Raw genomic sequence first — 26,868 nt, 5'->3', positions numbered from 1 at the left:
TTTAGACATTAAACCTGATGATATACCTTCAATATGATTGATAAATATTGAAAACGGCAATGGACTCAGCACTGAACCCTGGGGAATTCCACTAATAACATTAGTCCATGAAGTGCAGTGCCCATTGATAACTACTCTGTCTTCTTCCACTTAACCATTACTTTATCTATAGCAGTAACTTGCAATGTGCCCTTAATGCTACATTGCTCCAATTTGTATAGAAATCTTTTATGTGCAGCAGTATCAAAAGCCTTCCTGAAATCCAAGTATATGATGTGAAAATTATTATTTTTTTTGCATCCAGTTCCTTTGTCGCTGCTTCATAGTAAACTGTCAGATTGGTTTGAGAAGACCACCCCTTGACAAATCCATGCTGTGATTGAAGTATAATTGCATGCCTGTCCAAAGAGTGCTGCATTCTTCTTTAACCAGTGATGCCATTATTTTCCCTGGAACAGATGTTAAACTAACAGCTCTGCAATTATTCATGTTGCCTTTTGATCCCCCCTTTATGAATTGGGGATATATTTGCACATCTTCAGTCCATAGGGACCTCCCCTGAATCCAAGGATGTGCTCATAATAATGGTTAAGGTTTTGCTTACCTCCTTTGCTGCCTCCCATAATATAATTGGATAGATTTCATCCACCCCCAGGTGGATTAAAAACAAGTTCTGTTGATTGCTTTTTCTTTTCTCATATCTACAAGCTTGCTGTCAGTGGATCTGACCATTTGAAAATCCTGGTGAGCAGTGTACTGCACATGCAGTCTTGCTATTGATGGAACCGACCATATGAAAATCTTAACAAGCAACTTGCTGCACATCTCATCTTTGTATCTTAGCAGAGTTCTCAAAATCCTTGCCCTTGTGGGTAGCATAGTTGGTAGGATCACCATCCTCCCCACACCATGTGGAAAAGATATCAATTTGAGTCCCATCGATGACATGAGGAATATTTACGGGCCTTTTTTACAATGTGGCTGAGTTAGTTGGTCTCAGGCAAGGATAGCCGGTTTATTCTCCCAGAAACTGGTTTTTTGTCCAGCAAACAGAAAATTGATCTTAGAACACATGCAATTTACAGACAATATACATGGTGCAATATGGCCTTTGTCGTTAATGCTCCTAACACTTACAATGACACAAAATTCCCTCTGTACTAAGAGCAGTTTGGTGTTGTGAAGAGTGCCTTTTAGGCTACTTTTTCAATTGCATATTCTCAAAATTAAAAATAATGGAAATGAATTGAGAAAGAAAAAAACGACATGGAATGCAAGTTACCACTTATTAGATACTGTTATTCGCCTTTCATTTTCGAATTTTGTGCACCATAAAGTGTGTGAAATTTTTTATGCATGTTGCTCTTTATCTCAATGTTTATTATTCAAAAATATTAATGAAAGAAGACTGTTGAAAGAGTCAAATTAATCTTTCAATGGTACATCATTTATGATCATTAAAACAGTTGGTACTATAGATAATGTTGTAGAGCTCTATAAAGAACATGATCTAAAATCAGACATAATTTCAAGCTTCATTGTGTTAGTACCAGATAGTTTTCCCTCTATCATTATGAATAATTAAAAGTAGAGTGAATTTGCTGGTACTGTACCTTATTGGTGTACTCCCAATATAATTCTGGATAAATGATTAAAAAAAATTCAGAGACCATACCAAGTAAAATTTGTATATACAGATAACCCTCGTATAACACGGTAGTTTGATTCCTACAAAATCTTGTGTAATGCAAAACCGTGTTATACGAGACTAAGAACCAGTATAAAAAGCAGGATTACGTTCCAAAAGCTAACAAAAATATACCTTTTTTGATTTTTATAACTATCTGAAACTTAATTTTTATAGTCGTAATAATTTAATATTTTAACTATTATTTTTATAATAGTAGTAACTTAAATAGTAATAACTGAACAAACGTCTTACCTTACAAACTGTGATACTTATATGTCAGATAACGTACTTTCATTTAATTTTCTTCCTCTTCATCACTGCTAAGTACAGGTGCCTCCGTAGCCAGGTGGGCAGGAGCAGCAGTGCATAGCACGCCCTTCTTGATTAGACTGGGGTTCAAGCCCCGTGCCCATCAAATACGGAGGATGCGGAAAGGTCAGTGAATGACTACCGCATATCCCTGGAGCAATATGGCCTTAGTTGCTAATGCTCCTAAAATCCAAATAACAAACAAGCTGCTAAGTACAGTCTCTTCTGCAGCATCTAGATTTCGTGTACCTTCTGCTCTCTTTAAAAGTTACTCTTTGAACTCACAATTTTTTATGGTCTCAAACAAGCACAAGTTCAATAGCACAGAATATCTCACAACAAAATACAGTGGATCCCCGCTATGATACCTGAAAATCGGAAGAATGTTTTCCAGCTAGCAAAATAAAAATAAATTTATGCTTACATACATAGTTTAATTAATACACCTTGTAATATGCACATACTAATTGATATTTCTGTTCACTGACTTTTTTTTTGGTTGTAAAATTTAAAACAGTAAAGTGATAAGCAATTAATAACAAAGAACATGGCATGCACAGGTTGCAACAAACATGATACACACAAGTGAGATACGTAATAATGAGTTTCTGAAAATTTGTTTTTTATATGATTGAATATTTCATGGAAGGGAAACACATTTCACCATAATGATGTGAAAACCCACAGAATTCTAGCTATCTGTACTATAGCAAATGCAAGAAGATCGAGTTTACTACCTGTTTATAATTGATTACACTAACAGAAAAGACCAATAAACCAAAACTGCAAATTGTTTTTATTGTTTTATGGTAGTGACCTCCAGAAATATGCTTTAGAAAAATACCATGAAGGCGATTATGACTAACGAGTCAACAGCAGGGATTCACTAAAAGGAATGGAAATGTTGAAAATTGCATCTAACATAATAGCAGGGTTTTCCCAGCACAAAAGCTCAAAAATAGTGATTTTTGAGCTTTTCCACAATTCTCAAACTGTATTAGAGCGAAACCTTGTTGAGAAGTACCGTGTTGTGCAAGGATTGCAGCAATTTATCAATCGTGTTAGAGCGAAACCATGTTGTAGAAGTACCATGTTATACGGGGGGGTTGCCTGTATTTAGGAAGGTACAGAAAATCATTTTTCTTCAGCCAAACAGTTAATGTAGGCTTGTTTGAAATATGTGTCATTGGTGTAGCCCTGACACTACAGGGTTAATTAAGCAAAAAAAAAAAAAAATTAAGAATTATTGATAAACTGGCCTGCTTAATTAACCCTGTATTATTGTTGGAAACTAAACACATGCCACTATTCATTAATGACAAACTTGATATCACTAAAATATTGAAAAAAGATGTTAATGGTTTCAGTTTGATATGGAGTTGGGAAGTAAACAGTTTGGACAAAAAAAAAAATAAACAATAAATAAAAAATAAAAACAAAAAAGGTAGCAACAACAAGGAGTCAGTTTTAAAATTGTCTCTGATTATCATTCACAATTTGGATAATTCATAACTCACTATATATCTATAAATATGAACTTTACATTTTACAGATTAAAATTTTATATGATAAATTTGCAAATTGATATGTATTCAACTCAAAATTTGTCTTTACAGCCATAGAATGACAGAAATAGTTGAACTTTGGCAATCTCTAGTTGAAGCTACTGAAAGGAAAGGGGGCAAACTTGCAGAGGCCTCTGCCCAACAGCAGTTTAACCGTGGTGTGGAAGATATAGAAATTTGGCTTTCAGAGATTGAAGGTCAACTTTTATCTGAAGATTATGGAAAAGTAAAGCTACTTTAACTCATCTTAATTTTAAACTGTAATTTTTTCTATTAAACTGTAAAACAAGATATGAGTAGAGTATATTTGTGCAATTAGCATTAGCATTAGTAGAGGCATATGATGCAAGAAAGCAAGCTTATTCAGCATCAGCCAAAAAAAAAAAAAAAACAAAAAAACACACCACTCCCATTTCACCCCTCCGTTCGTTCGAAATACCTGTCCAGTTGAGCCTTAAATTTGTTTAGGCTATCAACTTCAACAACAAGTGATGGAAGTCGGTTCCACCAACCAACCACCCGCTGGCCAAAGGCAAATTTCCGCACATCTATCCGACATCCGTCCTTCCTCAATTTGAATTTATGCCCTCTGAGGTGATTATTCTGAGCAAGATGAAGAATCCCATTGGCATTGAGCATGCTCAAACCATTCAAAGCCTTATACACCTCTATCAGATCACCTCGCTGGTGCCTAGTCTCCAGACTCTGTAATTTGCAAAACTTAAGCCTTTCTTCGTAAGAGCAACCCTTTGTTCCATTCACTAATCTTGTTGCTCTTCTCTGTACCCGTTCCAGCAGCTCTACATCCTTCTTGAAATGAGGCCTCCAGACCTGTATACAGTACTCAAGATGTGGCCTAACCATTGCCTTATACAAGGGAATAATCACCTCATCCCTGCTAGAAAAATTCCTGTATATCATTGACAAGACACCATGAGCTACTCTTGCAGCTCGTCTGCACTGCTCAGAGAACTTCATATCTGCCTGCACAATTACCCCCAGGTCCTTTTCATTCTCCACCACTGTCAGTGTAGTACCGCAGAGTTGATACGTTGCTCTGTGGTTACTGTTTCCCATATGTAGTACTTTACATTTGTCAATGTTAAACTTCATTTGCCACCTCTCAGCCCATCTGTTCAACCTTTCCAGATCCTGTTGCAGCAGCATAGTGTCAGTAGTGTCCTTAACAACCCTGCCAACCTTTGTATCATCTGCAAACTTGGACATTAAACTTGATATACCATCATCAATATCATTCATAAACACTGAAAACAACAACAGACCCAACACTGAACCCTGAGGAACTCCACTAATAACATTAGTCCATGTTGAGCAGTGTCCATTGATTACCACTCTCTGTCTTCTGCCACTCAACCATCCCCTTATCCATAGCAGCAATTTGCCTCCAATGCCACACTGCTCCAATTTGTGCAGCAGTCTTCCATGTGCAACAGTATCAAAAGCCTTTCTAAGATCCAAATATATAATATCAAAGTTATTCCCTGCATCCAGTTCTTTTGTGACTACATCATAGTATCCAATCAAATTGGTCAGGCAAGACCTGCCCTTAACAAAACCATGCTGCATCTGAGCTATAACTGAATTCTTGTCTAGATGATCCTGCAGTGCTTCTTTAACCAGTGCCTCCATTAATTTACCTGGAACCGAAGTTAAACTAACAGGTCTATAATTACTTGTGTCAGCCTTTGATCCTCCTTTGTGAATTGGGGTTACATTTGCACATCTCCAGTCTATGGGTACCTCCCCTGAGTCCAAAGAAGCTCTCATAATTATGGCTAGGGGTTTGCTTACTTCCTTTGCTGCGTCCTTTAATATAACTGGATAGATCCCATCCACCCCAGGTGCCCTTTTTATGTTTATCCTCAACAATCTCTCCTCCACTTTCCTCTCAGTTATTACAAAATCATCTAGCTTACTGCCAATGTTTACTTTACCTACTTCATTCTCCTTCCTGAATAACTCCTCATGCGTGAATGTAGATGCAAAATACTCGTTTAGATTGTTAGCCACCTGAGCAGGATCCTCAACTGTTGAACCATCAATATCCAGTGGACCAATCTGATTCATCCCTTTCCTTCTTGAGTTTAAATAGGTAAAGAACTCTTTTCTGTTTTTCTTTGCATCCTTTGCCAAGGATTTTTCGTAGTCTGCCTTTGCCTGCCTAATCTCCTTTGTGACTTGGTTACAGACCAACTTATATCTATCATAGGCTTCCATGTCACCCATTAATTTGTATGTATTCCATGCATTTTTCTTCTCTGCCACATGTCTCATTAGTTCATCTGACAACCATTTAGGCCTAAACCTTGAACAATATTTCTTAGTTGGTATGTAAAGCCTGGTAGCTTCCAAGATTAGTTCCTTGAATGCTTCCCATTTTGAGTTTGCTATTGGTAACATCATCAGTTGGTCCCACTGTATAGAATTTAAATACTGTCTCAGACCATCATGGGTGCCTCCGTAGCCAGGTGGGAAGGAGCAGCAGTGCATAGCACACGCTTCTTGATTAGACCGGGGTTCGAGCCCGTCACCACCAAATACGGAGGATGCGGAAAGGTCAGGGAACGACCACTGCATATTCCTGAGCAATATGGCCTTAGTTGCTAATGCTCCTAAAAACCAAATAACAAATACTCTCAGACCATCATAGTCGCCTTTACGAAAACAAAAACTCTTCCCTTTACCTCTGATGGTAGTTACCTCCTTGAGTAAATCCCACTTCAACACACTGTGATCACTGCCACCTAGTGGTTCATTTATCTGCAGATTCTTAATGCATGAAGAATCCCTACTGATAATCAGATCAAGAGTATTGCTCCCTCTTGTTGCCGCACGAACATGCTGATGTAGAAAACAATCATCCAATAAATCCACAAAAGCCTTGCTAGTGTGTGAGTGACCAACCCACAAATTCCAGTCAATATCTGGGAAATTAAAATCCCCCATTATAAGACTCTGATTTACTGGCCCACTCTGTTTCCCTGTACAGTATCTTATTATACTCATCAGAGTCATTAGGCCTGTAGCACACTCCTACTCTCAATTTTGATTTCCCTATGCTTATGTCACACCAAACTGACTCGACACTGCCCTGTCCATCGATGTCGACTGGCTTCACTTCCTTGGATTTTATGTGTTTCTTAACTAATAGCATAACCCCTCCTCCCCTCCTGTCCTGTCTATCCTTTCTATACACATTGTATTCCCCTAATTCCAGTTCTGCATTCCTTATATCTGTGTGACACCATGTCTCTGATATCCCAACAATATCTGCCTTTGATGTTTTGAGCAATACCTCAAATTCATCAAATTTATTTACCAAACTCCTAGCATTGGTGTACACGCAGGTATACATGCACCTGTTTCTATTCCTAGCTACCCTAACACAACCCATGTGTTTACTTGTACCGCAATGACTCCCAGCAGTCTCTGAAATATCCTGCATTTTGTTTTTCAGGCTTCTGCTCATTTCAATAGAAGCAGTGCAAGAATCACTTCCACCTCTGCCAGTGGCTACTGTTAATTTATTAGTCCTTATATCCACCCAACTAGCAGTTTTCCGACCCTCCTAACATTGCCTCGACAGCATCAGCAAAAATTCTTGCACCCTTTCTATTTAAGTGTATCCCATCCCTGTAGAAGCAATCTCTCCTGTTAACAAGTACAGTCCAGGCTGAAAAAAATTCTACCCCTTGAGCCTTGCACAATCCCTCCAGGGCCGAATTGATCGACAAGGCTCTCATCATATACTCCCTTCTATCGTGTCTGGGCAGAATTGCAGACACTTTCAAATTCAACCCTAATTCACGGCTTTTTTTCAACAGTGACCTGTACTTGCTAAGTAATTCCGCCGGTCTCCTACTCTTAATATCATTAGTGCCAACGTGTACAACTATATCACCTTTTGTGCCCTTAAAAGATGATATCCGCTCTACAACGTCATCAACCTTTGCCCCTGGCAGACATACCCTGGTCCTATTCCACCTATCCTTTTTACAAAGCATGTTCCCCGTTTCCCTGACAATAGAGTCACCAACAACTACTAGTTCCTGTGGGACCAGCGCATTCTGCCTAGGGGGCTGCCTCTGTGTTGCCTGATGACCAAGTGCAAGCTCTGGCGTTGATGTGGGCAGCTGAGAGCTTGATGGGCCCCTCAATTTATTTACTTCGAGGGCATCCACCCTGTCCTTCAAGCTCTCATAAAGGCCCATAACAACGCTGAGTTGTCGCCTGATTTCCTTGCACTCCTTACATCGTGCACACACAAAGACATCCCCCTTGGCAGTATCATGTCCCGTACCCGACTGCTCCGCAAACATCAAGCAAACAGTGCGTTTTAAAAGACTGTGATTCAGAGGCCAACTGCCCCCCCCCTCAGTTCTCCCCTGAGCCACAGCACTCCCATTAGCTTGAGCCTTTTGCTTTGCTGCTCTGGTCTGAGTCATGATTCTGATTTAATTCAATAAAATTTCAATTTCAGAACAAAATTAAATCCTTAAGTTATATCCCAAAACAGTTATAACGCTATATTTATTTTTTCGGTATTGAGTGTTTTCTACGAGTTCCCTTTATACAACTTCCGTATCACGTGTACCACTATAGTTATGTATTAATTATTTGTTATGGTTAAGTCGTTATATATATATATATATATATATATATATAGAGTTAAAAGCTTATGCTATCGTGTAAAAATGACGGGAATTCACGAACGGTACTTCTACGGACTCGTAAGTATTGATTAGCTTCCAAATCTTGCTATCTCAATTTAGAATAAACTAAGGTTCCTGACTAGGTCTATAATCTACTTATAGAAGATAATTTGATATAACAATTGGTTAATAAATCGACTAAATTTGGTTAAAAAAAAAAAAAAAAACCTCCCGTTCAATTTGTAACACGTGGATTTGCTACCGTTACCGATACTAAGTAATACCTACAAAATCTCTGTCTAAGTTAAACTTTAAACTAAGTATCGTAACTAGGAATATAAAGCTACTCTAGAAAATAAGTTAATATGCCAATTTAAGCTAATAAATCAGAAAATAAATCAGGAAAAACTTCTCTGTTCCAAGAGCATCAAAGAGCTTCGTCCGCACAGGCTACCCTCGTTCCCAAACTCCCTTAAATTCATTTAATGAAGGTTCAAAATTCAACATTCTTTAAATGTTGATTTTTGAACCTTCATTAAATGACTAATTTCATTAAGGATTTAATGGAAAAATCCAATTAAACAGAAATACTAACACTCATTCTGTAGTAAATGATCGTACTGCCTGTCCTCCTTGTTTGTATAGACTTTATAAACAGTGACAACAGAGTTCACCATTTGTTACTTGTTTGCAGATGTCTGGGTTTGAATTCCATTGGAGACAAGAAATTCTCAATTGGTGCTATAGTTCATTTCAGGTGAATTAATAACCCCCCCCCCCCAGAGTTATTCTAGGTTTTTTTAGCTCACACAGTACACTAATTGGCCCAAAACCACATTCTAATATAGACATGTGATAAAGAATCAAAATAGTTAATCTGCCAGGGTACTCTCACTATTCCTACAAATAGCTAATCATTTAACTATTGCCCTTCCCTATTTGTGAGGACTCAGTACTTTTGTATTCCTGATGGTGGAAATGAAAGCTTTAGCAATTCACTTAAATAACTATATGATTTTAGTATTTGAAGTATTGGAGAAATGAAAATTTCTTGTTGTAATTGATAAAGCATTTCTTGAGTGAACTGCACTTACAGAAAAACCATATAACAAAACAAAAAAAACCTGCCACTTCATTTGTTCAGTCCTAATAATGTCCAGTACTTTAAATTTATTAAACTACCCACCTCCAAAACACTAGGTGGAAGTTTATTTCAAAAGTCAATTACTCTGTGACTGATGGCAGTTTCTGCAGTTATATTCTGTAACCATCTTTTTTTGATTTAGATTTTTGAACCCCTTATTTTGAGAAAGAGTAAAGTTGCTGTTAGTTTACATATCCCTTCTAAAGTCTTACACTTCACTTAGGTCACACAGATGAATAGTTTCTAGATGGTGAAATTTACAGGATGTGTCTTTCTTGGTAAGAATATCCTTTTATGTTCCAAACTAATCTTGTTACTCTTCTCTGCCTTCTTTCCAACAGATGTGTTCTTCCTAAAATGAGGAAGTGATTCCAAACTTGTATGCAGTATTCCAGAGATGTTTCCTAACCATATTAGCGATATACTAGAATAGCCCCATTGACTATTATGGCAATCTGTCTACATTTCTCAGAGAACCTTGTCAGACTGTACATACAAGTACTACTGAGTCTTTTTTTCTTACCAACTATTTTGAGTTTGATGCTACTTAAATGTTATGTTATTCTGGAATTACTGCTATCCAAATGCCAGTGCCTTGCATTATCTGTGTTAAATAAAACTTTCAATAGCCATTTTTCAGCCCATTTTATTTAGATCCTCTTCAAGTAGCATACCCTCATTAATCACTTTGCCTACCATTGTATCATCAGTAAACTTACACATCCAACTCAAAAATACCTAAAATTTGTCCATGAAGAGCAGTAGAAATTTATAACGGCCCTTTGTCTCCTGTCAGTTAACCATCTATTACAGTATTAAAAGCTTTACTGAAATCCAAGTATATGATGCCAAAATTATTCTTGTATTCAGTTCCTTCATGATGATCTTATAGTAGTTAATCAGATTGGTTGCGTATGATCTCCCTTTAACAAATCCATGCAGTGATTGCTTTGTAGCTCTGTTTCTATCAAGATAGTCATTATGCAGGAGGTTCTTTTATTCTGTTTTTACTTACTTCATTGTTGTCTTTGGAACTTGCCTAAGTTAACTTCAAATCTGAATGGACTGGCAAAATTTGATTCTCACTTACCACACTGCAGTATGGCTAATGAATAACCTTAATCTCTATGCAGACCAATGATCACAAGAAAAAGAATAGAACAGATTCATTTAAGGAAGTGTTCATGTAAAAATATGAATTGTACTTTCTGTAAACTTAATAATTAATCATTTAAACATTTAATTTTGAACCATAACCCATTGCCTTTCCTCATGTAAATTCTCCAGTGATCTCTTTTCTCAGGGTCTTCTAGTTCATCTTATGTACCTAACTTTCAATTATTATTAACTTTGGTGGTGGCAGTACTCCTCATTGTAGAAAACAGTGATGGGTCACTTGACTGGTGACCAGCTTTCTTTTAAATTTCTGGAAAAAGTTTTAGCTTTTTTAAAATTTTTCAGATTGCAGTATTTCTTCCTTTCTTAATGTATTGCAATACTGTACATAAGTTTATTTAGCTTGTATATAACTATGTAAATTGTATATGGTTTTTGTTTTTAATACAAAATTAAATATTTAAAAAACAGTTTTTTACACCATTTTATTTAAAAAATGGAAAAAAATTAATTTTGATGAAAATTAAAAAAAAAAAGATATAAAATATAAATAAAAAAAAAAAAAGTAAAGTGCAGCCATTATCAACCCACTGCAGGGTGGAAGCCTCCTCAACAATTCATGCTGAGGGAAATGGACCATAATCTGCCACGCTGGTCCAGTGCGGGTTGGCAGATCGACCGTATTCAGCAGTCAGGGGCTTGAACCCCGGTCTACTCAAAGAGCGTGTGCTACTGCACTCCCGCTCCTGCCCACTCGGCTACGGAGGCCGTCAAAAATATAAATATGAATCTATTAAACTCTTCCTTTTTAGTTTTAGTTTTCCTTTCAGTTTAAAAAGACCATTACGCTCTCAATTTTAAATGTGTGCATGCACATATTTTTGCTTATTGTGTGTACAATTACTCTTAAAAAATTATAAATTTATATATATAATATAATATAAAGTATAACGTGTTTAATTAAGTATATAGGAGATGGAAAAAATAATGGAAACACTTGTGGTAAGAGTTACAGGTATGAGCTAATATAGTGCTGGACCACCCTTTGCTTTTAAAACAGCTTTTATTCTACATGGAATAGATTCGAATAAATCTTGAACCATCTTAAGAGGAATATTGGCCCATTCTTCATGGAGGAATATTTCAAGCTCCTTGCAGGATGAAGGCGGAGGAAATTGCTTTTTGCTCTCCTCTCCAAATATTCCCTCATTGGCTCAGTTTCATTTATACCTTATGTAATTTTTTTTATTTAAATAAACATCAGCTTTTATTGTCTTCCCTTCACAGTACTATCTGCAAGGAAAAAAATCATTCACTGCATGTTCATAAATACATCATAGAGCTTTAAAAAAAACTGCTACTTTGATATCTGGTGTTTGCATTATTTTGTCCACTCCCTGTTTGAAATATGTTATATACACATTTATAGGAATATCAGATTTAGGAATTAGTAGCTCTTTGACAAATGTAATATATGTGTGTGCATGCACACACAAACTCACATTCACACTTACTCATTTTGTGTACATGTCATGTGGTGTGGTCAGAGGCAATGGTATAGCAGTGTAGCTAATAGCAGGCAAAATTAGGTAAGGAATTAGGATAGAAATACATTCTACTACCTTTGTATAAACTAATAACCTAGAGTGTGGAAAAATAGTTGGAAGAAAGTGAAAAGTGAATATTTCATGAATGTGGAATTCCAGAAGGAATGATTTTTGGTTGGATGAAAGAGGAAAAAAGAATGTGTTCATTCATAGACTCTGTAGAAGATGAAGTAGGCCTCCAAAGAGGGTAAACTAGACTTTGTGAAAATTGATGTGGATCAATGCTTGTACAAGTGGTTTCTAAAGAAGCACAGTGAAGTAGTAGTAGAAGAGGCATGTGATACAAGAAAGCAAGCTTATGTAGCATCAGCCAAAAAAAAAAAAAAAAAACCCACTCTAAACGTTTTTTCAGTTTCTCCTTGAATTTATTTAAGCTATCAACCTCCACAATGACAGTTGAAAGTTTGTTCCAGCCTACCTGCTGGCTAAAGGCAAATTTAAGCACATCTATTCTACAACTGTCTTTCCTCAATTTGAATTTATGCACCCTCAGGTTCGTAATTTGAGCAAGAGGAAGAATCCCATCAGAATTGACCCTGCTCAGCCCATTCAAGGCCTTATACACCTCAATCAGATTTTGAAGTGTATTTTGTCTGCAATTTGCAGATCTTAAGCCTTTCTTCATAAGAGGACCCCTTCTTTCCCCTCGCCAATCTTGTAGCCCTTCTCTGTACTCACTCAAGCAACTCTACATCCTTCCTAAAATGAAACCTCCAGACCTGTATGCAGTACTCAAGGTGTGGCCTGACCATTGCCCTATACAAAGGTATAATTACCTCTTTTTCCCTACTAGCAAAATTCCTGTATATCATTGACAACACCCCATAACCTGCTCTGGCACCCTGTCTGTACTGCTCAGAAACCTTCATATCTGACTGCACAATTGCTCCCAGGTCTTTCATTTTCTACCACCCTAAGTGTAGTACCACACAGTTCTGAGCGATATTTTTATTTCATGGTTCGGAAATATCTTCAGTGTTTGTATAATGAGTGATATTTTTGTTTCATGGTTTGAAAATGAGTTTTTACTATTGGTGAGATGACCTGCTATTCAGAAAACTTTGTTTTGAAAAAAGAACTTTGTTTAGAATAAAATTCTTTTCTTTTTTTTTTTTTTTTTGGAGGGGGGGGGGAACTCTGTTACTGTTGGATCACTTCCCAGCTCATCCTTCTGCTGATTTCCTGAAATTGAAAGATGACAAGATCAGAGTTGCATTTCTGCCAGGGAACATAACTGCATTAATTTAGGCCATGGATCAGGGCATTTTTGAACCTTCAAAACCTACTGTCGTGGTGAGTCACTTGCTGGTATTGTGAACTCTGAAATTCAAGTTCTGTAATTTTTGAAAACATTAACACTAAAAGACATTGCATACAATATTGGATTAGCATAGGAGAAAGTAAGCTCAACAGCAATTTACAACTTCTGGAAAACTGTATTTGGATGATATGGACCTTGAATTTGCAGCATTTTCAGAACAAGGAGATAAGGCTACTTATAATGTACTTGGTGGCAGTTTTGGAGAAAATGATTTGGCTGCTTGGATTGAGGTGGATCTGGAAGCTCTAGTTGGACATTACCTGAGTGAGGAAGAAATTATTACCTCTTTGAACAGTGGGAAGACAATTGACAAACAGATGGCCAGTGACATAGGGTGTGACTGAGAAGGTAATATGGATGACTTGTATAAGGAAAAAGCACTAGAAATTAATGAAATGCGTGATGGCATGGTTAAGAACATCAGAGTGATAATGAACATCCTCATTTATTGCATCTGACCACTATTAAGAATTATATATTGAAATAACACTGTCATCAGTTCTGGCAAACTAAATTACATGACTGTTTCAGAATGGATGTGTAAAATCAAAGTCCATAATAGCATTGTGTATTAGTAGAATGTAGAGGGAATGATGTAACTTTTAATACTTTGTATCTTTTAGTCTGTATAATCATAAAACATTAGTAAATAAAGTATTTATTTACTAAGTAAAGTGTATTTATGTTGAAAAAAAAAAAAAAAAACTGGTTGGAAAAATAGTAAAAATTCTTTTGGCTATAATGCACTTTGTTTATAACACGGGTATTAAAGTTGTCACCTGACACTTGTATATATCGAGGTTGCCTTCCTCATCTCTTCCATCATGCAATATGACTAATGACTTTTGAGGTTATGATTAACATCATGGCGAGATCCAATCTTCCTTACATTTTGAGGGTACAGCTCTAAAACGGTGTTCTCAGGACGACTGCTAGTTAGTAAACCGGACTGAACCTATTGGTAACTCTTTAGGAGGCTTCCAGATCAGCTATTGTATAATCTTGCTACCTCTACTCTGCCAGATGAGTAGAGAAAACCCCCCTACTGGAGGGAGTCTGAGTAGTGTGTATGCAGGGAGCATTGTCCGAGGCCACATTATGTCAAGGATCTGGGTATATTCTTACCATGTGTACTCCATATCCAAAAATTTCATTACTTCTTATAGCATGCCCCCCCACCCACTTTTTCTTACTATTGAATGCACCATGAATTATCAAACTAATAGAGTAAGCTTATCTGCGAAAAGATCTAAACCTCCCAAACACTTCTTAGTTCATTTCCCAAAATATACGTGGTCTCAATTCTAATCTTAGTGATGTCCATTTTCACTTGCAGTCTGCCAAACCCCATGTACTTTTTCTGACAGAATCTCAGTTATCGGTTGATTCAACTACTGCTCATCTCAGTTGCCCAAACTATTTGCTGTATGATTCCTTTCGCCTCAAAGGTGATACTTGTGCATATATCTGTTCTGATATTCCCTGTCATAGACTTGGTAATTTGGAATATCCTCTTTTTGATCTTCTCTGGCTCGAAATCCCTCTACCTCATTGTGTCAAATTCATCTGTTGTCTCTACCATTCTCCCAACTCCACTAATCACTTGGAGCTCTTTGACTTCCTCTCTTTGCAACTTGACTTTCTCCAGTCCAACTTTCCTAACAGTGAGGTAATTTTCCTTGGTGATTTTAATGTTCACAACTCCAGCTAGCTTCCGTTTTCTTTTCACACCGATTTTTCTATTCACACTGATCCAGCTGGTCAAGATGCTGAGGCTCTTGCAATTTCTAATGAACTGGCACAGATTGTTCATTTACCTACAAGAATACCAGACAATCCTAACCATATAGCCAACACTTTGATCTTTTTCTTACAAACAACCCTTCTAAGTACACGGTCGAAGTGAGTGGTCCTTTAGGTACCTCAGATCACAACTTGGTGATTGTCTCTTTTTCCAATGGAACCTTTATCTCATGGCATTTTCCAACCTCGTATTGTTTGGCATTACAAGAATGCGATGACCTGGGAGATTTCTTTTCTTCTTTTCCTTGGTTGGATTACTGTTTCAAAACTTCTGATGTCAACGTTTGCTCAAATCGTGTCAGTGAAATTATTCTTGTAGCAATGGAATCCTTTATTCCACATTCGACTTGAAAATCTTGTCCTTGATCTAAACCTTGGTTTTTCCAATAAATGTGCTAAGGCTGTTCAAGAGAAGAACATTGCATATCATAATTGGCTTGTTTCTAATTCTTCAGTTTCATTTTCTGCCTACACCAAAGCTCGCAACAATCGTGAAGCAGTCATTAATCAGTCCAAACTAGATTTTGAACAGGATAAGAGTAGAAAACTTGCTTCTTGCCCTAATGGTAGTCGAGCATTCTGGTCTCTTGTCAAAGATATTGGCCACAACTTTTTCCCATCTTTGCTCCCACCTCTGTCAAAACCAGATGGTTCTGTTGTCACTTCAGCCAAGGATAAAGCTGACCTGCTAGCATCCCATTTTTCTTCCAACTCATGTATTAATGATCTTGGTAAAACACCTCCCACCATTCCCAACACTCTTTCAGTGCCTCCTGTGGTCTTCCATCAAAAGGATGTCAGAAGGATTTTGATGAATCTCGATGCTAAGAAAGCTCCAGATGGTATTTCTCCACTTGTTCTCAAAGCCTGTGCTCCTGAACTTACTCCTGTTCTTTGCCGCCTTTTTACACTTTCTTATTCCAAAGGTTTTTTCCTTCTGCTTGGAAATTTGCTGATATCCAGACAGTTCCTAAAAAGGGTGACAAGTCCCTCCCATCCAATTATCGTTCCATTGCTATTACTTCTACTCTTTCTAAAGTAATGGAGAAATCAAATAACCACCAACTTTTAAACTACCTAGAAACCTTCCATCTGATCAATGATCACCAATATAGATTCCATCAGTGTCGATCCACAGGTGATATTCTTGCTTATGTTACCCATTTATGGACAAATTCAATGGAAAAGTTTGGTGAAACAAAAGCAGTTGCTCTTGACATCTCAAAGGCTTTCAATCGTGTTTGACAAAAAGGTCTTCTAAACAATCTTCCATCTTATGGTTTGCCAATTGTTTTTTGTAATTGGTTATCCAGTTTTCTCTCTGATCGCTCACTGAGGGTGATGGTAGATGGCTCTCTGTCTTCTAACTTCTCCACCAATGCTGGTGTCCCCAAGGTTCAGTTCTTTCCCCTACTCTTTTCCTCTTGTATATTAATGACCTTCCATTGACTGGAAATCCTATCCATAGTTTTGCCGACAATAGCACATTGCATTCCACTTTCCATTTTGAAAAACCCTGCCCTGTTCAATCAGTTTCAACTTCTCGAATATCCGCTACCAATTCCTTAAATGCCAACCTCCAGGTAATTCTCCAGTGGGGCAAAGACAACTTAGTTGACTTAAATCCATCTAAAACTCAGTCCTATCTTATATCTCACAAAAATGATTCTTCTGCTCCTATGCTTATCTTTGGTGATACTCCTATTTCTAGGCAAGATGATATATCTCTTTTTGTTATTACCCTGCTTCTAATCCCTCTTGGTACAAGCACATTACAAATATTGCTTCCTCTGCATCTAAAAAACTTGGTTTTCTCTTTCGCTTTCGACATTACTTTTCTTCCAAACAGCTGTTCATTCTGTACAAATTGCAAATCCTCTCTACCATGGAATATTGTTCCCACATCTGGGGCGGTGCCCTCAAAACCTCTCTCAGGCTTCTAGATTCCATTCAGAAGAGGGCAGTTAGTTTAATTAATGACTCCTCTCTAACAGTCTCTTCACTCACTGTCTCATAGACGTACTGTTTCTGCTGCATGCCTTTTCTACAGATACTTCCATGGGCACTGTTCTTCTGAATTGGCTTCTATAATTCCTGCTCTCTCTTTTAAAACAGTCTGAACACTTGCCGCCACCAGCCAACATCCATTTACTGTCCAACTTCAAACTCACCAGAACCAACTTTTTATTTTCCTCATTTATTCATTCAACTGCCATTTTCTGGAACAACCTTCCTTCATATGTATTTCCTGAAAATTACAGTCTATAGAAGTTCAAGTCTAATGTCAACAAATATCTTCTTTCGTCTTCTCAACCTCCAACCCAAGCATTGTACTAAGTACTATAAGTTCTAATACCTCTCGTGTTTGGGGTTTTCATAAAAAAAATGAATGTAGGAAAAAATTTGTTTTTTAATCACTAATTAACTGTTAACCTGGGATTGTTATTTTCAAGATTCGTCTTTCAGGTAATCTGCCATTGAGTTAAGTTTATGTGAAATTCCACTCTTTTTGTTATTTTTTTCATATTGATATTTGACCTCCAGATTCTCTTTTATTCATAGTGTCTACACATTCTGCATTTTGCTTTTTTTTAAATACATTTTTAAGGTATGTGGACATGCCAGCAGCAAAATGTATAATTGTTTTATAATTTGCTCTTGCTGTTATTGACTTGCTTCATTATTTTTTTTTAAATAAAAAAAATTTGTTTTTCCATGATCTTTTCTTTTATCTGTTTCCATTTATTGAATGATATGCCAGTTGACACGGGGGGGGGGGGGGAGAGAGAGAGAGAGGAGAGAGAGAGAGAGAAGAGAGAGAGAGAGAGAGAGAGAGAGAGAGAGAGAATTCCTGATTATTTGGGTTTTACTACCCTCTACTACTGATTGAATTGTGGATTTTGAATTTAAAGCATACAAAACCATGTTTCTAGCAGGACTTGCTATTGTCTTAGATTTATTAGGTACTTATTTGATGTGAAATAAAAATTTTTTTTCTGTTTTTAATAATTTTACATACTAAAATTCTTTATTTTAATGATGCTGTTTTCTTAAAAGCAAATCATATCTTTTTAATCATAAATCAAAACCATATTTTAGTTGATTTATAATGTTTTTCTCTCTTTTTCTATAGGATTTGACAAGTGTTCAGAATCATTTAAAAATGCTTTATTGGAAGCAGATGTAGCATCTCATCAGGTAGGACATTGACCTTTATTGAAATTTTAATTATTTAGTGGCTGTTCTTATAATTATTGAACTGATGTTGTAGTTTGCTTACTGTGGTTACTTGTAATCAGATTTTTGGCCTTCTCCCTATAAATACTCTTTCTATAATTAAATATACTTTCATCATTTTACTTTGAAGTCAGTAGAATCCATGAGTGTTTGTAGGTGCTTACTTTAGAAATGTATGCAGTGAAGCCATCTGTGCTCTAGATTTTACATCGAAGGAAAAGTAACAACATCTAAGTTCACCACTGACTTTTAGAAACAACCAAAAGTTGAAGGTGTAAAAGATGTATTGGATCTTAATCTTGCATAACATCAGTACATGTTATCGTGTAATAGCTATGCCATTTTGCTCTTCTGGTCTCTTCTCTTGGATTATTGGATGGATTTTTGTGGAGTATATTGTCATGTACTTGTGTGCTCTAGTACTATGCACTGCAGTGCATAACATAATTGTATCTGTTTCTGAAAAGCAGAACTTGCCAGCAATGAGAATTTGGTCTTTTAGTTATTTCATCCAAACTTCATTGCAGTCATAATTCATTTAAGAAAATTGTGTACTCTCTGCAGTGTATGTTAGCATCTCATATGTTTAAATAAAATAAGTGTGATTTTATTTATTATTAGGTATCAGTCATTCATCAGCAATCACGTGCATCTTCATTGACTCAAGCACACTGCTTGCTTGATCATATATAACTGGCTTCAAAGCATTATGTATGTATTGTTTCTGGCTATTGCATGTAATGTTTTGTGTAACCCATAATATGTAATATTTAAGTGTAAAATTGTCAGTAGGGAGGTCACTCCTGAATAGCAGCTGTAGTTTATGAATTAAGTGACTAACCCTTATGTTAACTTTATTTTTTTAAATATTTAGTTATATTATAAAAAAATTTGCACTTCACATTTAGGATCGCATAGATGGTGTTGTTATTCAAGCAAACCAATTTGCCGAACGAGGTCATTTTGATGCAGAGTCAATATTGGCCAAGGAATCTAGTTTAGTGCAACGTTATAGTGGCCTCCAACAACCTATGACAGCTAGACGTCAGCGGCTTCAAGATTCTCTGAGGGTACAGCAGCTTTTTAGAGATGTGGAAGATGAAGAATCTTGGATCAGAGAAAAAGAGCCAATTGCTGCTTCCACAAATAGAGGTTATACAGTGTTAAAATATTATATGAATATATTCTTTTTGTGTAATAGTAAAACTGTAGTTATATAAACAATGCTCAAAACATTAAGATGATATTGTAGTACTGATTTCCTAATGAAAATTCCCTTATGTTGTTGTTTTACACCTTTTACAAATATACGTTTGTGTACTTATTCATCATTGTAATGCATATAATGATGAATAAATTGTTACACAATGAATAATGATGTTGTTACACACAAAAGTGTGTAACAACATGCAAGTTACTCTTCAGCAACAATTTACCACCAACATTATTAATGTTGAGAATATAATCCTGCTATATTTACTGTGCTTTCTCATTCTTCTAAATATCTGGGCAATGGTCACTTCTTGAAGTTTATATTTGAATGGTGCCCTCCACCCAAATTTTTGTCTTTGAGAGTAGATAGCTGCCCAGAGGTTGGTCAAATAGAGTGGGTATTGCACAAGTATTTGGAGGATAATCTTATTTTAAGGCTCTGTTATTGATATCAGAAGGTTGTAGCAGCACACAGAAGGTGAAGTTAAGGCCATCAGCTTCTTCATGCCATTCCTGAAATACTTGTCTACAGAAGATTGTTCTCAAGAACACCACATCGAACATTAAAGGACAAGGTACGTTGGTAATGAGTAATGACAATTGTATGTGGGTTTTCTCTGTCCACTTATGCATGGTTCGAGAATTTAATTTCTTGTAAAACATGATTCATCTATAACCAGAACATGGCTAAGAAATTGAAGATCATGTCTACATTGCAAATTGAGTTCTCTCTCCACAGCAGCAATTGATTTATGATTTGGTGCTTGTTCAGTTGGAAATAGTATATCTGCAAAAAGCAGCTGTGGTTTTAATTTTATGGTGAGGTTCATTCATAAGAATTCTTATAAATTTCATCATAAGTTAAAACATGCCAGTTAACTTGGCAAAAGTAAACAGATTTGCAATGTCTCCTGTAATATCAGTTTAATGAATGCCACACCGTAAATGATGAGGTATTCATCATGGAACCTGAGACTCAAGTAACAATCATATTGACACTGCTAGCATGTATTCTGCCCCATGTGGTTAGTCACGACTGTTTAATTGGTATAATTCATCTAGTAGATCAACGTATTTGTGTTAGTGGTATGTATGTTTTGTACTCTTTAAAGCTAGTAGTAGTAGAGGCATGTGATGCAAGAAAGCAAGCTTATATAGCATCAGCCAAAAAAAAAAAAAAAACCCCACTTTACACATCCATTCTTTCTAAAAGTTTGCCCAGTTCCTCCTTGAATTTATTTAAGTTATCAACTTGCACAATGACTAATGGAAGTTTGTTTCAGCAATCAATTATCCGCTGGCTAAAGGCAAATTTCTGCACCTTAATCAGATCATCTCACAGGTGCCTAGACTCCAGATGCTGCAATTGGCAGAACTTAAGCCTTTCTTGGTAAGAGGACCCCCTTCATTCCCCCTCACCAATCTTGTTGCTTTTCTCTGTACTTGCTCAAGAAACCCTACGTCCTTCCTAAAATGAGGCCTTCAGACCTGTACGCACTACTCAATGCATGGCCTGAGGGATAATCATTAAGAGACAAAGGGATACCGACATCCTTTTCCTTACTAGCAAAATTCCTTAACCCTTTCAGCAGTGAGTTTGGTTCTCATGTGAAGATTCTGAGCTATCTCCGTGGAACAAGCTTGCGCCAAGACAGAATTTTTAAGTTTTATAAAAATGAAATTTATATATAAATGCTCTCAAATGAAAATTATATATAAATGCCCTCAAATATTTGTTCTTATTTTAACATGATTTTCTAACATTAGAGTGAAATTATTGATATAAATTATAAATTTTTTTTTCATTTAAAAAAATCGTAAAAAAAACTTATTTCTTTCTAATCTTATCAAATATTTTGGTGCACTTGTGTCTATTTATTTATTACCTTATTCAATTTTATCAACATTTGGTTCTGAATTTCAGAGGATTTCTTCAATTTCAGGTCCAAATTAAATAACTTACAATTGAAGTCTTCTCTGATTTTTGAAGATATTTTATGCTGTTGTCTACTGAAAGTGTCTACTATTAGTTAAACACAGATAAGATGATGGCAGAATGTACTGGCAGGTTTCAAGACAGTTCGTGCATTAATGGACACATTTGAAATATAGTTTTAAGACAAGTAAAAATAATTAGCAGATAGAAGAAGCAGCATGACCATATTACAAACGAGAAAATTATAAAAAATCTTGAGATAATGAATATCCAGTGAAATATAAATGAAGTAGACTTACAATAGTATGGGCATATAGAAAATTGGGAGAAGAGAAATTAGCTAAATAGATAATTGAAATAATAACGAATGGTAATAGTCCCAGAGGTAGGTAAAGAGAAATTTGTATTGATGGTGTCAAGCAAGCATTTGTAGAGAGAGAGGGCCTTCTATGGCTAGGGCTAAAGATCCAACAGGAATAAGTTAGCATGGAAAAAAATAATGAATGAAAGGCTGATAATCCAGGACTGATTTATATCATCACAGTGACCTGTATACATACTAGATACAGTAGACTGTCAAAATAACAGCACCCCAAATAATGGAACATTCGAACTAACAGCACAATAAGATCAGATGTTTATATACAGTGCAGTGATGTTTATAATCAGATGTTTACACACAGTGCAGTGTCGGAAAAAAAAAACAAAAAAAAAAAAAAAAAAACGGCAAGTCATGTGATTACTGTATTTGTTTAAGTTCACCATTTCGAAAGTGAATTCTGTACTGATATCATGGATTATACTGCTGTTTTACATTTATTTTAAATTAAAAACCCTCACTATGGCTCCTAAAGTTAATAAACTTCATACAAAGAAAAAAAGAAGAAGAACATTAAAGTTTAGTGACAGACTTGATATAATAATAGAAAATAGAATGGGCATAAGTAGGAGTGTATTAATGGCAGAATATAACATTGAATCGTCAACATGTTTTTTATGTGCAGTTAATAAAATTGCATTCAGAAGTTATAGTATGTCTTAAAGTACTGTTTTATTAGACTAATGGAGTACTGGAAATTTAAGCTTTTGCTATTTTTGAATTTAGTAAAATTGCATTCTTAATTTCTCTATTTCTTATTTAGCCTCATTATTTCTGCTTTAAATATATTAAAAATAAAACTTTCTAGATAATGGAAAAATAGAAATAATGTCATCTTGAATCCCTGATGGTGCCGTTATTCTGAAAGTCTACTGTATAACAGATATGGATGATGATGATGAAAATTCAATATACAGATCATGGGCGTCCACAGAAAATTTTCCAGGGGGGGCAAAGCTTGGAGACAAATAATTACATCAATAAATTTTTATTTAATTTTTTAAATAATTATTTAATTAAACAAGTAGATTATAGCATACAGCATTGCATCAATACAAAAACACACACATAATGTATATAAATTTACAATATAAAGGAAACAAGAATTAATATATATATATATATATATATATATAACAGTTTTTTTAGTTAATTATAATACCAACTAGATAAATTGGAGAATTTAGCATAAAAGTATTAGGGATGCAAACTATACTCATTTCTGTTTGCCATTTGCCAGATGGCAAATGGCAAACAGAAACAGATAGCTTCAGCTAATTATTGATGGGATATATTGAGTGGAGCTAGCCTTAACATTCCATTCAGTGTATCCATATATCTATAATTAGCTATATTATCATTTTAATTTTACTATTTTATATTATTTTATGTGTTTATTTATAGGGTACAACAAAGAAGTCCAACTTAGGTTACCTAAACTTGACCCTTTGAACTAATGAGTATAGTTTGCACCCCTAATACATTTATGCTAAATTCTCCAATTTATCTAGTTGGTATTACAATTAACTAAAAAATTGTTATATACAGACAGATGTAATGTACAATCATAAATTTGATGGCATTAATCTGTTCTGTCACTCTTTCTCCTTTTCTATTTCTTATATTCTTTTATATAACTTCATATATATATAGATAATAATAATTTCAATAATCACGTATTGTATAAGAATTGAATTCTTCGTCAATCGCTTGCAAACCTATTGATGACATTTTCAGTAAATTTCTTCTTTACCTCTTCCTCTTCTAGTTTCTTCCTGTGCACACTAATCATACATAAACCTTATAGGCAAGTTTCTGAGATAGTGGACACCTTAACCATGTTTTCACATGTCTCAAGGTGCTGAAACTTCTTTCAATGGTACATGTCGTAACAGGTAATGTCATACCAATAGTTATTGCCGAATTAATAGAAGGGAAATAATTGCAATGTTCCAAAACTTCTGGTAAAGTTTGGGGAATATCAGTCGATGAACCAAAAACAGGAACTCTGTTTTATTGTTGCAATAGATGAAACACGTGTTCTATGGTTACCCCGCGAGGGCCGAAACTGGCCAACCCATAATAAAATTTTAAGGCAGACTACGCGTCCCATGGTCAAGGGTGTAAGATTACATATCTCAATCACTTTTACGATTATAATTTGTGGAATTTTTTACTCGATCCCAGGGAGGGGCAAGTGCCCTGTTTGTCCCCCTCTGCGGACGCCCATGATACAGATGTAACATCTGATAGCGCTCAACTTAACTAAACATAATACATGAATATTTTTCTACATGAGAGCTCTGCAGTTCAGAGTTGAGGCTAGATAGGTAGATGCTGTGTAAATTAAGCTACAGTGAGGAGCTGGCCTTTAACTTTTACATGTGATTGCCTAATATAAACTAGCACATTCTAGTTTAAAAAGTTCATAATGCAATTGCATATGAATATTTTTTATCCATTTTTTAATTTAGTGTGGTTAATTATATTACATGCAGTGAAATTCTGAAAAGTCATCTTTGTAGTATGTTTTTAAAAAATAATTTGTAATCTAGTTGGTCAAACAGGGGCTGATTTTTACACCTCAATTTTTAGAAATTTATAGCATAGCTCCATATGAATATTTATTAATGAATCGTTTTGATTTGTCAGTATACTATATAAACTAAAAACATGACTTATAATAATAATAAAAGCAGTCATTAAATTTCAAATAAAATAAATTATAAATAACACTACTTCTCTACATGTCTCATTTTTAATAGCCAATAATACAGTCATGGAAGTTTCTCACTGATTTTTTTCCTCTACTTATTAGCACTGTATACATACATTATAAAAATAAAATATATAGTGACAATTTTATTTTTTATTTATTATTCTAAATGGTTGCTTTGGGTGACTCTATAGTATGCATTGAGTAAACAAACATTTTAATTTGAGAAGAAACACCAAACCACAGCCTTGGTTAGTATTATAGTGCACTATATTAATCTGTCTTACAGAATTACAACATTAACTTTTTTTAACTCTGAGTTAACTCTTAAAATAAATAAAGTACTATACAGAAAAAAACTAGAACATTACTGTATCTTTGCAGCTGTTATGCCACAGCCTTTGGCAAACAGGAATAATGTCTAAATTCTTTTAGAATTCATGTTTTTCCCATTTGTCAAATGATGTGGTATGAGAGCCAGAATATTTAGAGTATTATACTTCTGGTTTTTTTTCTCTATTGTACTTTACTTATTTTAAGAGTTAACCCAGTGTCAAAAATTTTTTTTTGAATATTGTAATTGTTTAAGATAGATTAAAACGGTCTATTTTAGTACTAACCAACACACTTTGATGTCTTCTAGAATTCAAATGTCAGGCTTAATTCTCATTTGAGGGGATTACTGGAATGTTTGAAATACCCTATGTGCTGTTCAACCCTCATTCATTCGAAAGCTGTGTGTGGAGTGTTTAGAGGGCTCTTACTCATGTCGTTGGCACCCTGCCAAAACCACGAATGTGCATATCTGGCACTTTTTTACCTAAATGCATTCTTGAGGTTATTTCTTGGTCAACCTGTCAAAGATGCGTGTGTGTGCATTTCAAGGCAAAGTGGTTGAAAATGTTACATGCATTTTCACTTATCTGAAAAAAATACTTCTTACCATGCAGATTCGCTAATGTGGCACTTTCGTTAGTTTGGCATGATAGAATCTCACAGCTGTATAATCTGATTACTGCCATAAAACTATATCTAAAAAGTATCTTGATGCTACTTTCAACATTTCAGTAATGTTCAGAATGTTTAATGAACAGTGTACTGAACAGGGCCTGAAAAAAAATTTCATTTGAAAAATTTAGATAAGTGTTTAGAGAGTTTAATTTAGGTTTCTTTCACCCCAAGAAGAACCAATGTAAAAAATGCATGGTTTATCGTAGTTTGACTCCCAAACAAAAAACAGAAAGTACAGATGATTTTAAAATGCACATTGAAAGAAAGAAAGAAAGCAGCCTGCCAGTGTAGAGAGGACAATAAAAACTTGGCCACTAATGATCAGTCTTATCTGGCATTTAATTTTGGTCTTGAGGCTGTTTTTAATACTACAAAGGGAAATGCTGACCAAATTTTTTACCTATGTAAATTTGCCATTTACAATTTAGCAGTTTTTGATTTGCATTTCCATGGGGATCACTGTTACTTATTGGATGAAACCCAAGGAAAGAGAGGCACTAATGAAATTGCAACATGTTTGCTTAAATACGTTAGGACAAAACTAATAATAAACAAATTACATTAGTTAGAATGATGTCTGATTCGTGTGGGAGTCAGCATTAGAATACACTTATGGCTTCGTTATGCATGTACTTGTTAAATTATCACCAGTTTAAAAACTGTTAGACACATTTTTTGAGCTAGGCCATTCAGAAATGGAGTGTCTCAATGCACTCTAAAGTTGAGAGAAAAGCACAGTATGTACCCGTCTATGTCTCTGAAGGATGGGTCAAAATAATTAGAGGTGCAAGATTAAAACCTACACATTCTGTGTAAATATCATGCAATACGATGACTTTTACGATTTTACTTTTCTCGCCAAACAAGGTGCTGTTCCTTGGAGAAAAGTCTGCTGCCCTGAATTCCAAAAAGGACATGATGGGCATGTCACAATATTTTACAAAGCAAACTACAAAGATGAATTTATAACAGTAAACCTAAAAAGACCTAAAGGAAGACTCAGCAATGAGCAACATAACCTTTCCAAAGCTTATAATGAGGAACTTATATCTCAAACAAAGCTTAGATTTAATGAAAATGTGCCAAGATTTTACAATACTGAAGGAGTATCGCAAATTCTATTTAAATTTAAAAGCACAAATAGAATCA

At 35.4% G+C, this 26,868-nt stretch overlaps 1 protein-coding gene across 1 annotated transcript in view; it reads left to right on the top strand.

Moving 5' to 3' along the window:
- Positions 1 to 26,868, top strand: part of LOC150089433 (spectrin alpha chain-like) — a 579,218-nt gene that overhangs the window by 175,701 nt on the left and 376,649 nt on the right. Inside the window, 4 exon segments of the mRNA XM_090389473.1 lie at positions 3,616 to 3,790; positions 18,362 to 18,389; positions 18,392 to 18,426; positions 19,374 to 19,617. Coding sequence (XP_090245599.1) covers positions 3,616 to 3,790; positions 18,362 to 18,389; positions 18,392 to 18,426; positions 19,374 to 19,617 — 482 coding nt within the window.

Source organism: Mastigoproctus giganteus, chromosome 2 (genome assembly GCF_048544385.1).
Source record: "Mastigoproctus giganteus isolate SK-2022 chromosome 2, ASM4854438v1, whole genome shotgun sequence".
In the NCBI taxonomy this organism is placed as follows: Eukaryota; Metazoa; Arthropoda; class Arachnida; order Uropygi; family Thelyphonidae; genus Mastigoproctus; species Mastigoproctus giganteus.
This window is presented reverse-complemented; position numbering and strand designations above follow the sequence as displayed.